This window comes from Lepidothrix coronata, unplaced genomic scaffold (genome assembly GCF_001604755.1).
Source record: "Lepidothrix coronata isolate B3197 unplaced genomic scaffold, Lepidothrix_coronata-1.0 Scaffold399, whole genome shotgun sequence".
Taxonomy (NCBI): domain Eukaryota; kingdom Metazoa; phylum Chordata; class Aves; order Passeriformes; family Pipridae; genus Lepidothrix; species Lepidothrix coronata.
The window spans coordinates 1-13,430 of NW_016690579.1; the positions used below are offsets into that span (position 1 = coordinate 1).

A 13,430-nucleotide genomic window follows, 5' to 3' on the forward strand; every position below is an offset into this window, starting at 1 on the left:
CACAAAGGATATCTATCATATCTTTATTTACATATCATGGAAACACACATGCAACATGTCACAGGATTTACTACAATGGAACAGCCTGTCCCTATCTCCTGTTACCAAAAACTTTATTTTTGGCTCACTAGGAAAACTATCACTTCCCCAGAAAGCTCCTAAAAATAATAATTAAAAATAACAGACTTGGCAGGATAACTAAATGAGTGAGAGCTGCAGGCTGGGATGTCTTGCCACATCCTTGCAGAAACCAGGTGGTTCTCTGGAAGCAAGAAAGGAAGGAAGGATGGAGTGGGGATGGATGGTCCCAAAGATGACAGGTAGGAAGTGGCAGTGTGTAACAGCTGGGGAATATGTCTAAAGCAGTGAAAAAGGGAGAGAGCAAGAGCTCTGTCAGAGGGTCCTCTCTCATCCAGACAGCCAGGTTCCTGCTCATCCATTTCCCATCTTTGATTCCATCTGGAGGCTACAAGTTTCCTCTCCTCTAGGAACCTCCAATCCTTAAGGGCAACCTACCTTTATTCTCAAGTAATAATTAAGGGATAAAGTTTAAGCTCATATTTCCTTTGCCATGAAGAATCCTCCACATCTTAACTCCTTTGAGAGGAAGAGAGGAAACTGCAGAGCCTGTTCCTGCCAGGACCATCAGAAAGGGAGTAATGATCATTTCTTACCAACTGGGAGAGGGGGACCCAACTCAGTGGCACGAATGTGCTGAGGGAAGGCAGGGGGAATGCAGTCTGCTATGGAAAAAGGCTGAGGCCACTCTATTTATAAATAACATGAGTTTCAGCCCAGCTGGAACCTGGCATGTCCAGAGCCTGCAGCTCCAGTCATTTGCTCAACTTTTTCCTCTAATTCCCATTGCTAGGTATGAACACTTTGAGCCCAGCTCCCGACCCTCCGGGCAGGAGTCCCACCCTCCTAAACATTGATGAAAGATCCCTGCTCTCCGTTGGCCGACTCGGGCTCCACACAGCGCCCTTTCCTCCGGGTCACTCTTCGGTTCCGGTGGAATTTGGCGTAACAGCGGAGCCCTGCGGAAAAGACACGCACAAGTGAGGAGGGACCGGGGCTCATACAGCAGGAACAGCACACAACCAGACCCTGCTGCACTGGGGCCAGTCCCCGGGCTGTGTCAGATGGGGTGGCAGAGAAATGCCTCACACGGGCAGGGCACTGCTCTCCGGGCCCTGGCATTCTGCTTGGCTCCCTGTTCTGGTTTGGGATTCATTGGTTCAGGCAGGTTTCACTGGCTTCTTGAAATACCAATGAATTATTCCAATTGTTTCCAGTGATTTTATGGAAGCCCTGCTTGGTTTCCCCCTATTACTTCCCATTACTGTCTAAGTGATCTCTCCATTGGGAAATTACTATAGACTTAATGTGCAGCAGCAACAGCTTGGGACCTCCCCTTGCTATTTATTTCCCTGAAGCTTCAAAAGAGGAGGGAAAAGACTTTGAAGTGCTATTACTGGGAGGTCTGATCCAAAGCTCACTGCTCATCTCCTTCAATTTGTCTGGTTTGGACTCAAAGTGCAGGGTTTGAAGGAAGCTATCTGATATAGCATTGATGAATACTAAGGGGAAAAAAGGCATTTTATTTGCAAAAACCATGAGTACATATTCTCCCACGGCAGTGGAAGGCAATGGGAGCCTCTGGTCAGGGTAACAAATTGGTTGCTGGCACCAATAGATATATTTTTTGGTGTCTATTGTCTGACTTTGTTACACCAGAATGCATAGCTAGTTGGGCCAGACAGGGGTACAGCCTGTGGGTAAGTAATTCTCACAAAAGCCCTGATTTTCAGTAGCCCGGGATCTGGACATTTGGCTTGGCAGGAGCTGAAACTGCAGCTCTTTTACCTTCCAGAGCAGGCAGCAGATAGCAACAGTGCCAGCACCCCCAGAGCAAGGCAGGCTGAGGATTTATAGCTCGTATAATGAGACAGCCCAAAACTGTCCTCAGCTGTACTCCAGAGAGCCAGAGGATGTCACAGGTCACAGAGCAGCCTTTTGGAGTGCATGTCCCTGGGCCACACTGAGACCAGCTACCTCAAAGTTGGGTTTGTGCCCCTCATTACCAATCCCCCCAGGGCAGTGTGGCCTCCCAGAAGGAGAGCACACAAGATCAGAGCTCTGCTCTTATCTAAGCCTCTTGTCTTATCTTATCTGGATCTTCCATCTCTGGGGATCTTTTTAATGCTACAGAGGATGCACATTTGGCATCAACTATAACTAGCTTAAGGATAAAGCAGGGCCTGGGGCAGCCCTCATTAGGCTTGCAGAAACACTTTTCTAGGCTAATCTATCAGAAGGGCACCTCTGACGAGGACCTTCAGGTGTCACACAACACAGTCAAGGTGAAGACTATAATTTAACACTGCAACTCCAGGGAAGCTGCCTGTTTAACTGGGTAAAAACAGGTGAATGACCTGGTCAAATCACTGGTCACAAAACTTGGCAACCAGAGTTTTGTTCTGGCAGACAAGATGCAGTGCCTGGAGCTGCCTCAACCATGTTCAGTCTAGAAGAGTGCCTTTCAACATCTTTGTAATGCACCTGTGTAGCAAGGCCTGCTGTAGGTTCTTCAGAAACAGCTTTAAGAAATAAATGCCTGTGTCCTTCCCACATCTACTAAATTGCTACAAGCTTAGCTGAAATTATCTCGGGAAAGACACATTAGGCACAAGGTCATGCAAAACAGGCTGGTTTTATAGCCTGTGATACTTGAAAGCACCACTGAAGTGTTAATGTATTGTGGCCGCTTCTGTTAGGTTTGTAGATATGATTAATTTTTGTTTTCATGAGGGAAAACAAGATGACTCAACAGCCACACTGTGAGTCAGTGGCAGGGAAAGGCTAAGCTAAGAGCAGCAGAGCTTAGCTCCTATTTTCACATACAAACCATTATTCCAAGTCAATGCTGTCAACTACAATGGGGGAGAGCAAAGAGCTGGACTCACCTTCAGTGCACATACAGTCATCGTAACACTTGTTGTTAAGGCCTCGATTGTGGGGTTTGCAGAGGTGCTCACGCAGGTCACAGCAAGAGCCTGCAACACAGGGACAAGGGTCAGCACAGCTCATGTACCCCCTTCCCTGTGGGAGTACTGACACCCCTGACAGCTCCATCACACAGGCATTATCTGTTCCTACAGCGGCCTGGAGAGCCCTGCCCTTCCCTTGGTGACACTTCCTATCAGCAGCAGGAATCAGGATCCATTTCAAACAATCCCATGTTTGGAGAAATGTCTCTGCCAAGCCGATCCTGACCTGGGAGGCAGTCAAGGTGGTGATCACATGGCTCCCCTTCAGCTGTCACAGTTTCATTTCCACTGCTGGGGCTCTTACTGCGGCGCTTTTCTGTGGAAAAGAAACAGATGCTGACAGAAAATTTCACGCTGGTGTTTTCATTGTGGAGAGAATATTGTTCCAGGGTAAAAACAGCCTCAAACTTAGAGAGTTTGAACTCTAAACCTTCATAGTCTAATCTCCTCCCTCTTTCTCAACCCTCCATCTATCATTTTTCCTCTGCCCTCAAACTATGCATCCAAAATGAGAAACATTCTGAAACTGAGCATAAAACACAATCAGCATTATGCTGCTTCTCTCTTTCCCCACCACTATGATCTCATGTCCTTCAGCACATCTGGGAACACTAACCATGGGACAAACCTTACAAGGGTGACTTTTGGGAAAGAGGACGGGGAGGTTTAGCACCTTTCTTTTTAGCAGATGGCCACATTTCTGGTTTGAGATCCTCATAATCTGTCCAGTCAAAGAGTGCCATATCTAGGGTAGGCATCACATCCCCATCTTGCCTGAGGCGGGCCTGCAAACCGCAAGAAACCAGACAGACAACGGGTTACAATTCTGGAGTGACACTGAAGTCTTTGCAGATTTTTATGGTGCTTTTAAACATTATAAAGGCCTTATGATTCCCCCTCCACCCCTGCCTTGTCCATCGGGAATTCTTGGCATCTCATTTTCAAAAGGGAAGAGCTTTCCCTTGCTGCAGCTGAAGCCAAGAGGGAAGTTTCCACTGCTTCTGTGTGAGGACAAAAGGCGAGCAAGGAGCATTAGGATATGGTGGCTCTGCAGCCAAGGGCTCCTACTGCCTCTCTGGTCCGTGAAGCTCAAGGGACATGGACAGATGAGGGACAGACAGGGCTTGGAGGGACAGAGCAGTTACCAGCTCTACCTGTGACCGTGGTGAGGTGGCTGGAAGAACAGGAGGCTCTTCTGTGGAAACAGCTTGGTCCAGGGCAGTGATGAGGAGCACGGTGGGAGTCAGACTTGTAGCTTCCTCTGCCTGGAGGTTCTGAAACTGTTCTTCAAAGCTTTCAGGTTTCTTGTACAGGGAGCTCGGCCCAGCATCAGGAGTCTTCCCTGCAGAGGGCAACAGGCACAGAAGCACTGGCTTTCTCATCCCTTTTCTCTGAGTGCCATAGGTTTGAGCCAAAGGAATTCAGATTTCATCCATCCACAACCCTGAGCTGCTCTTTAGGCCAGTGCAAAACAAAGTACTGAGCTAATAAAGTGATAGATCAGGTCCAGAGTATATGCAGCTTGACTTTCATACATTTAAGACATATGTAATTACACCTTCTTGAAGGCATGTCTATCTCCTGCCTAAGAAGAAAAAGATGTCGTCTTCTGGTCTCAAGAGTACAAAATGTACCTGTTTCACCATTTTTAAACTAATGGATTAAGCTGCTGCAAATACCTGTGAATATGTTCTTATTTGATTTTAGTAGTGAGTTATTTTAGCTCCTAAATTGAAATTCCTATCTTCACAAGGCTTATCCCTGTTTTTCATAAGTATTAATTTAAATATAGACCTTAAGTTAAACCCAAGAAACAAGACCTGTTTGTAGTCTGCAAATATTGCTTCAAACCAGCTTTGTTGCATACTCCTCTTTATTGCTTAACATGAATCGTTTAGTCAGTCCCCTGAGAAAACAAGAGAGCTCTTCTTACTGAGGTAGGGAGGAGTGATAGCTGGAACTCAGGGATGTGACACCCAGCTTGTCACACAGTGTAGACTGACATAAATTGCCTGGCTTTAACAGAACTCAAGATTTACCACGCTGAGCAGAGCATACCACAGAGACACACACCCACAACCTGACCTGCAAAGGAAAGCAGTCCCAGCCAAAACCAAACAACATTTCAAAGTCATTAGTGCAATTTTACATGGGCAAAATTTATATTTTTTTTTTTTTTTGTTCAGCATAAACATAGAAGAATATAAGCTCTGATGAGAAGAAACTGGTCTTCAAGTGAAATGGGGGGATTGTATTATTTCTAGTTCTGGTCATGTTTTGAAGTCAGTGGAGAGACTGAGCACGGCTTGGACATGTTTGAACCATTTACTAAAAAAGAAAAATTAAAAAAACAACAAAGCAGGCCACCCCAAAACAACCCCTCAAGACCCAGGGACTCTCTGAGTGAGAGACCCAGGGACTCTCTGAGTCCTCTCCCTGTGAGGCAAACCAGGTCATTTTCACAAAATTACAGCCAGCACTAAAACCCTCTGGTTCTGGAGTTCTCCTTTTTTCTTGTGCCTCTTTTGTCTGGCAGATTTCTCCCCAGAGCAGGCACACACCCCACACCCTCCACACAGCCATGTGGCTCAGCCACAGCTGCATCTCCTTGCCCTCACACCAGTGACACTCATTCGCAGTGCCCCTCCAGCCCCCGGAGCTCACACACCTCGGTGGTGTTTCAGCCTGTCCCTGCGGCTGTTCCGCCGGTGCTCCCGGTTCTGCTTCTTGCCCCTCTCCGAGCCCGGGGACTGGTTCTCCCTCTCAGGATATGGCAACTCAAAGCCCAGGAACACATCCTTGTTCTGTTTCAGGGCTGCTGGCTGTCCCTCTGTCACCAGCTCCTCCACTGCTGACGCTCCACTGCCCATCCTGAGGGTCTCTTCCCCGGCCAGTCGCCCTCTCGAAGGCATGGCATGGACCCTCTCCTTCTTAGCCAGGCCATGCTTGTGGTGGTGCCCAATTCTGGGCTGCTGCAGCCACATCTCTTGGTTTTGAAGGTGGTTGTTGCTCTCTGGAACATTTCTGAGCTTTGTGCCAGGGTTCAGGGAGACTGCAAGACTGATGTCAGAAAGAACCAGCGTGCACAGGAAGAGGAAAGGACAGAAGAAGGTGGAAGAAGTTGCCATAATCCTGGGTGCTCTGCCTCACCTGCCATTAGAAAAAAAAGAAAAAAAATAAGCAACCAACGTTTAGGAAGGGTAAAGGCCATCAAGATTCAGTCCTAGAACACTTAGATGAAAAACACTATATATATCCAGAGCTGGAAGTGAGTTATTCCCTCCTTGGTTACCCTTCTCTCCCAGCCATGGCTACAGCAGCTGAGACACACGTGCAGGGCCTGCAGGGCTGAGAGGTCCCAGTTTCATGTGCAAATGAGGCCATCAATCAGCAGGACATTTCCCTTTGATTCCTCACGAGCCCCCCTACCCTCCCATTTACAGCCCACCATCTGAGGGGCTGGGGGGGGCTGGCTCCTGCTGGCCACAGTCCCTGAGCCCAGGCACAGCATTAGCTGTCTGGCCAGGGCTGTTTGCTGCCAGGTTGGCATCCTGGGCCTGGCTGGCACTGGCCCCTCCTCACAGCTGGTTTCCTTGCAATGAAGATGTCAAGATGAACAAAACTGGGGGCAGATGGTGGCCTCGCAGGACCAGCAACAGCCCTGAGCAGCTCAAGCCAAAGACATTCACACACACTCACACACTGTTTCAGGGTGGCTGAAATTGGTCAAGGGAAGAAAAAGCGCTGAAAATTTTGTGCTGATACTTCATGGCATAGCAGAGAAATAAATCTGCTGTCAGCAGAGCAGGGGATGCTGGTCTAAAGATCAAGAGGCAGGGAGGCAGACTGAGGTTTCTCTAGTTTGTCCCACTTTCCCTCCTTGACCCTGCACAGGTCACACTTCACCCCACCAGACAAGGCTGTCACTGGGAGGGTAATTTAAATCCAAAGACTATTGAGACCAAGTCCCTCAGCACTGTGTCTGCAGACTGTTCTCACTGTCATATTTTTGAAGGTCTTCCTTCATCCCTGTGTTTGTGTTACAAGACATGGCTTTGGGACATTGCACAAGTCAGAGCATTCCCTAATTAAGTCATTCTCCTCTGTTATTTCCCACAGAAAGGGGAAAGGGATTTGTAGCATTTCCAGTGCAGCCTTTCGCTTTGGGGCAGCTTTCTCAGACTGTCCCTCTCACTCTGGGCAGCAGGAAGACATGCTTAAAGCCAAAGTTCCCTGCAACACTGACTGCCAAAAAACCAGGCCCATGCTTACACTTGAGAAACACTGTCAGAGTTACAGCCATGGTTTTTCACTCAACCTCCTCCCCTTCCTTCCTGCACCCATCCCAGCTGCACCTGATTTCCATGGGTTCACCCAGTGAACCACTTTGTTGCTTAATGCAACGGTTTGCACTCCCTCTCCAGGTGCTTGGCTGTTTGACCAGCCATTGTCACCTGGGAAGGGCAGGTAACAACCTCTGAGGCCAATCTCTGAGCCGTTTTGTGGAGCTGACAGGAGACACCCTAAGAATAGCCTGGGCTCTTCCTTTGCACCTCTGAGACAGGTGTGGAGTGTTTTGACTCTTTTGTGAGTGAAAGCTCTGCCATGATAGCAGCCCCAGCGAGCATCTTATGAGTTTAGAGGGAGATGCCTTTGTCCTGTTAACTGAAAAAAAGCCTGTTCACACATTCACCAGCCAATTCTGGCTTTCCAAGATTCCTCTCTGTTGTTGCTCAGAGCCTGGGAGCAAGTTTTCAGTTTAGCCCTCCCCTGGAAAGAGGTAGACAGGTCAGGGGCCTTTTCTTTATGCAGTGTCCGAAAAGCAGATTCTTCTACTGGTCACAAAGGACAACAAACTGCTGCTTGATTTAGGAGCTGCTGGGAAGCTCATTTGCTGAAGGCATAACACTATGAAATAGTATTTTATTGGCAGCTACCTGGAACAAAGGAAAACCAGACTGACAGCTAAATCTATTAACAAAGCATATCAAGTCCTGCTTCAAAACCAATGGAAAAAACAGCAACCCAGCAACATGCAGGCTCTGCATGGGGTCATTTGTTTTTTCCCCAGACCATGGAGTCTTCATTTCTTTTCCTAGGATTTTCTCTTTAAAAACCAGAGCAAACTAGCTGGATTAAGGCATCACTCAGAACAACTCAAAGAGCCAGAAAGAGCATCTTACCTTTTCATCTGCAGGCAAAATACCAAGAGGAGAGAACAAGTGCAAAGAGAGGGTGAGGGTGTCTCCAATCTCAGTCTCACAGACATGGGCCCTTTGATGGTGAACCTGACACACACAAGCTGCACATTCTGGTTTTCAGCAGGAGCTTGGAGGCAGCTTAATGCCGCAGGGCAGTTAAACAGAAGGTCTGTTTCCAAGTGTAGGGGGCATTTATTTAAGCTGCCCAGCTGTCTTGTTGGCATGACACGGGATGAAAGTGCAGCTAGAGCACACGGATTGCCTCATCTCTGCACTGGCAGAGGGGCAGGTTGACATGCTGTGTTACTGTCACTGGGAATCTTGCATTAATAATGCAGACAAATACCTGTATTACACTGTTGTCAGGGGAGATCTGAGCTGTTTGCTAAACCAAACTGGTGCATGGCTAAGTTTGGGTACCTTGGGTTAATGCAACACTGCTGTGCTAGAGGCAAATGAGTCTCGGCCCTCTCCTTAATCACTTGTTTCCATGCCATGATCTACCTTTAACTTCAGAAACCTCTTCCTACCTCCTTCATTTTTCTTACCCTACCAAGGCTGTAAAATTCACACTTCCAGACACAGCTAGATAACACAACAGCATCCCTAGTCTTCAGTGCTCAGGTTCCTTAATGTCTGAGCACCAAAGTTAACTTCACCCTCTCCTCTGGCAGGACCACCTAGCCCTGGGCTTGCTGATGTAGGTGACAGCAAGGCTCTCACACTGTGGTGCACCTTTTCTGCAAAGGTGAAATTCTGCCAGGCAGAAAGAAGCCTGGCCCTGTAAGGAGATGCCTTTCCTAAATTGCTATAAACAAAGAGACACGTTACAACAAGCCCAAAACCCATCCTATTCTTAGGGTTCACATGTTAGTAAAGGAAATAGCTGAAGTACTTGCCAAGTTAAACTGCCCCACAGTTCTTTACACCAGACCTACATCTCCCTTGCTCCACCCCATGCCTGCACTTCTTTTATGGACCCTCAGGATTACAAGCCACTTGAGGCAGAAAATCTGCCTTCTCACAAGAACACCTGTACAGCAAAGATAAGGCCTTAGAGCTGTCCAGGGTGCAGGCTCAGGACTGAGTTGCAGTGCTGTCTCAGCCACTATTTCTGATCCATTTTGGGTTAGTAGTGGATGGTTACAATCCTGTAAGGGAAATTAGGGAGGTTTTTTGCATATTGGGTAACTTTCCCTGTGGGAAGTCTCTTTCTCTGGACTCACTGATACCATTGCTATTCCTCTGCCCTCTGCTCATAATCCTGCAAGGCAGCCATGTACTGAGTAGGTACAAAGAAACTCAGGCATGTTTTCTCCCTATAAATACAGTTGTGTCACCTTGGCTCTGAAATAGGCTCTGAAACTGCCCCTGCTGCATTTGTTTCGTATTTCACAAAGCAGCAACATCAGATGATCCACCTACATTCATGTATCTCACGTTATACCTGACAGCCATAGCTTTAACTTCTCACATATGTTCTTCATGTCACAGCCAAGAGGAACAAAACCCTTGAACTGAGAGACTGTCAAGATCCTTTAGCACCCCAGACTGCAAATGATGCAGTTTGTATGCTCAAGGGCTGAACTAAGCTAGACCCAAGCACGTATGCTGGGCCAGATTTCTTTTTGGCTCCGATAAGCTCAGTCTTTGGCAGACGTGCATAAAGATTTCCTGGACTCCAGACAATCCCAAGCTGCAGCAATAGACTGAGTGTGTGTGCATCTACATGGGTGTTGTGTGTATGTGCCTGTGTGGCAGGAATGACAGACAATAAACCCGGCTTCGTGTGCCAGGCTGCCTGTAAATAAGAAGCCAAAGGGTGATGGATGGGCTTGGGAAGGCCTGGAGCAGAATGGACGGGGTAGGCTCTATGGTAGCTGACATGCAGAGAGCTGGCTGGAGCCAGGAGGATGGCATTGTGCAGATAAATGAGATTTCACTTCCCTGCTGGGTCTCTTTCCATCTGTTTTTCTGTTTCTGGAGGCAAATGCTGGGAAGCTTCATAAACAATCTGCCAAGAGACCTTCCCATTTTCTAAAGGCTCCCTCCCAGCTTTCTAGGGTCCCCCAAAGCAGGCAGGTAATCTTACATTCACCCTTCTCTTTTCCTCCCTAGGGCAAAAGTAGTAACACTTTTATTCTCTCCAACACTTCTTGCATACTCGATTATAGGGAATTTTTTTCCCCTGCTAGTACAGACATCGTTGGGATGTCAGAACTGCAGAATTCCCTGCTCACAGATCTCCAGTCCTTTTGGGTTCCTCTTCAGAGCTGCCCTCCTTTCTTAGGTTTCCTGTATCTATTGTCACCTTTCCTCCTTACTTTGCCTTTCATATTTACCTGACTCCGCAGTTTCTTTGTCCCTCATGACTGTAGTGTGAGAGATTTCCCCTCTGCTGATATTTAGGTTGCTTGAATATTGTCCCCACCCTTTGAAACATCTGCTTTCCTTTGCCTGTGTTGTTTTCCCTCCCTCCCTGCCATCCCCAAACAGCACTCCATCGTAGAAAGGGGCCAATTCACTAACACACTACTGGCACAAGAGACAACAGAGAGATTCGGGCTTGCAGGGGGTTAAGGGGTAGCTGTAGGTGCCCTTGTGTCTTCAGAAAAATCTCCCTGGGGTCATTCATATCCATGACCACTTGAAATGTGATTCACTCAACATCAGTTGAAGGGCTGGAGCTGGGACTCCCCTCACTGGTCAGCTCTGGCTCTCTGCCCTCCTAATCAGGACAGAAGTGACTTGTTCACACAGCACGGCCCAGGGAACTCCCTCTCCTGCAGCTCAGCTTGTGAGCTAGTCACTAAGTCACTGCTGAGCTCCAGCACCCCGGCTCTGATGGACACTGGCACCTTCAGGTGCCTCTCACCTTCAACCACAGCCGTGCCACCCCTTCTCCCGAGCCTCTTCCCAACCTGCCCTGAGAGCTTCCCAGCACAACATCCTCCAGGGAAAGAACAGCCCAGCAAGCCACTGCATTGAAGGGGAAGAGAGGCACATGAATGAATATGCAGTACCCTCTGCTCTGCTTCCTCTGGGACTCCAAGGAGTGGCTGACATAGCCATCACAGGCGACCTGCTATCAGAGTCTACTCTACCCAATAATGAGATTAAAATAGCAATGAGCCTGAGATTAGCATCCAAGATATAGTCGCTGGCTGTCAGCACGGCAGAGAAAACTCTCCAGTTTCATGCACAATGCCTGGTGACAAATGGGACACAATCAATAGCAAAGGTCATTGCTCACCCGGCCGGAAAGCCCCTGCCAGTGTGACAGGGAAGAATGGGGGCAGATTTGCCCTGATCTTCTCTGGGGGGAGACGTGGATGTGTCCTGACTGGCAGAACAGTTGGGCTGTGCTTTCAACATTTTTTCTTGCATGACATTCTCACTTTGAACCAAATGTGTAGAATTAATACCTCCTTCTGCAAGGGAGAGGAGATGGGAATACAAAACCACTTCCATTAAACCCTCCAGTTGACGGAAGACTTCAGGTGTGAATTGGATAAGTGTCACTTAAATCCTACGTGATGAATTACCAACTGTAATAAGCCATTAACTGGTGCCAAATTGATTTAATTCAGAAATGAGATCTCACTTTTATCAACAGAGGAAGAGCAGAGAACAACCAGCGGGTGCCCAGGGGCTCGGTGCCTGGCAGCGCACGGCTCTGCAAGTACAATGACTCCGCGGGAAAAGCTTCCTTCGCCCCTCGGCAGCTCTGGCCGGAGCCGGGACATGCCCGTGGCGTGTGCGAGGGGCTCAGCCCCTGCGAGAGGGACGGTGCCTCTGTCCGAGGCGACTTCGCTCCCAGGGAAGGGCAGAGCCATCTCGGGAGGGGGCTTGCAGGACTCCCCGAAGTAGCAGTGACCCTGCGGGGCGCACGGCGCTGCACCGGGCGCTGAGGGACCCGGGCGGCAGCGGGGGAGCCCGAAGCCCGCTCCCGGCACGGTGACAATAGGGCTGGCCAGAGGCACCGCGCCCCGGCACCGGCGCTGTCCGGGATCGGTGCTCGCTCGCACCGCCGGGCGATGCCGCCGCGACCGGGGCACCGCGCGCGTCCCGGCGGCGGCAGCACCGGCGGTCCCCGAAAACCCCGCTCTTTGTCTCCTCCGGGGCGCACGGAAAGTGGGAAAGTGCCCCCGCACTGCTTCGCAGCCCCCGCGAAGGCAGAAGGGACTCGGTTTCGGCGGAGCATCCCCCGCCGGCCCCGGGGCTCGGGGAGCGCGGCGCGGGCAGCGCTGCCTTACCTGTCCGCAGGTCCGGGGCTGGCGGAGCCCGGCAGGCAGGGCAGGGCAGGGCAGGGCTGTGCGAGCGGCGGAGGGGAGGCAGTTCTGCCGGGGGCAGCGGGTGTTCAAACCCGAGAGCAGGAGGAGCAGGAGCAAGAGGAGGAGGAGACAGGGGGAAGGCAGTGGGGGAATGTGGAGAGGAACCGGGGACGCCGGGAATCCCGGGGGACTGGGGTGCATGGTGCGGGAGGAGGTGGGGCTGGGAGGGGCTCCGGGCGTGCAGGGGGCTGCGGGAGGGTGCAGGGAGCTGCGTGAGGGTGCAGGGGGGGCTGCAGGGGCTGCAGGGCGCGGGGGTGCCTGGCGCCGAGGAGGAGGAGGTGCGGGAGCGCAGGGTGCTGGTGGCAGCAGCAGTGCCTGCCCCGGGCACGGACGGGGCAGACAAAGGACGGAGACAAAGGCGGGGCAGCCCCGGGGCGGAGGGGGGGTGAAGGGGGCGCGGAGCCCGCCCCGCCGCGCAGGTGAGCGGGGCCCGCCCGCCGCGCCGCCGTTCCCCGCAGGGACTCCCCGGCGTTACGGCCGCGGAGCGGGTTAGCGACCCAGCGGGGGCGCAGCGTTCCCCTCGCTCCCCGCCCCGGCCCCGCCGTGCCGGGGGAGCCGCGGGGGCGGACGGGGGGTACCGGGACCCGCGGGGGCCTCGGGGGGCAGCGCCGGCCCCGCGCCCGCTCCTCCCGCCCGCTGGGGGGCGCTCGGCACAAGCGCGTGACGTCACCCGCGCGCGCCGCCACCGCTCCCCCCCGCGCTGGGCGGGAGAGGAACGGGCGGAGGGAACGGGAACGGCACGGACCGGGCGGACAGGGGGAACGGCACGGACCGGGGGGACAGCAGGAACGGCACGGACCGGGCGGACAGCGGGGACAGGGGGAACGGCACGGACCGGGCGGACA

The 13,430-nt window shown here is 51.1% G+C and overlaps 2 protein-coding genes across 3 annotated transcripts in view; one reads left to right on the forward strand and one right to left on the reverse strand.

Annotated features, from left to right (window-relative positions):
- Positions 1-6: 6 nt before the first annotated feature.
- LOC108509753 (draxin-like) lies at positions 7-12,709 on the reverse strand. The gene is made up of 7 exons (XM_017839323.1): positions 12,508-12,709; positions 5,719-6,200; positions 4,205-4,392; positions 3,724-3,835; positions 3,277-3,366; positions 2,967-3,056; positions 7-1,037 (listed from the first exon to the last, which is right to left on the reverse strand). Exons 2-7 carry the CDS (start codon positions 6,176-6,178, stop codon positions 925-927), a joined length of 1,053 nt encoding a protein of 350 aa, XP_017694812.1. The 5' UTR covers positions 6,179-6,200; positions 12,508-12,709; the 3' UTR covers positions 7-924.
- Positions 12,710-13,295: 586 nt separating this feature from the next.
- The window catches only part of MAD2L2 (MAD2 mitotic arrest deficient-like 2 (yeast)), a 6,744-nt gene continuing 6,609 nt past the window's right edge, over positions 13,296-13,430 (forward strand). Inside the window, exon 1 of one of the 2 annotated variants that reach the window (XM_017839327.1) lies at positions 13,296-13,376. The gene's annotated coding sequence lies outside the window, so the exon portion shown is untranslated. Of the gene's footprint in view, positions 13,413-13,430 lie in introns of both variants that reach the window. The other variant, XM_017839324.1, reaches the window with a different exon arrangement.

What these genes read in the sequence shown, in the direction of transcription:
- LOC108509753 (XM_017839323.1), bottom strand. Translation starts at nt 6,178, where the DNA reads ATGGCAACTTCTTCCACCTTCTTCTGTCCTTTCCTCTTCCTGTGCACG. An exon ending in CAGGCTGAAACACCACCGAG is followed by an intron (nt 4,393 to 5,718) that starts GTGTGTGAGCTC and finishes TGCCCTCTGCAG; the next exon opens with GGAAGACTCCTGATGCTGGG. An exon ending in TGACTGTATGTGCACTGAAG is followed by an intron (nt 1,038 to 2,966) that starts GTGAGTCCAGCT and finishes TCTTTTCCGCAG; the next exon opens with GGCTCCGCTGTTACGCCAAA.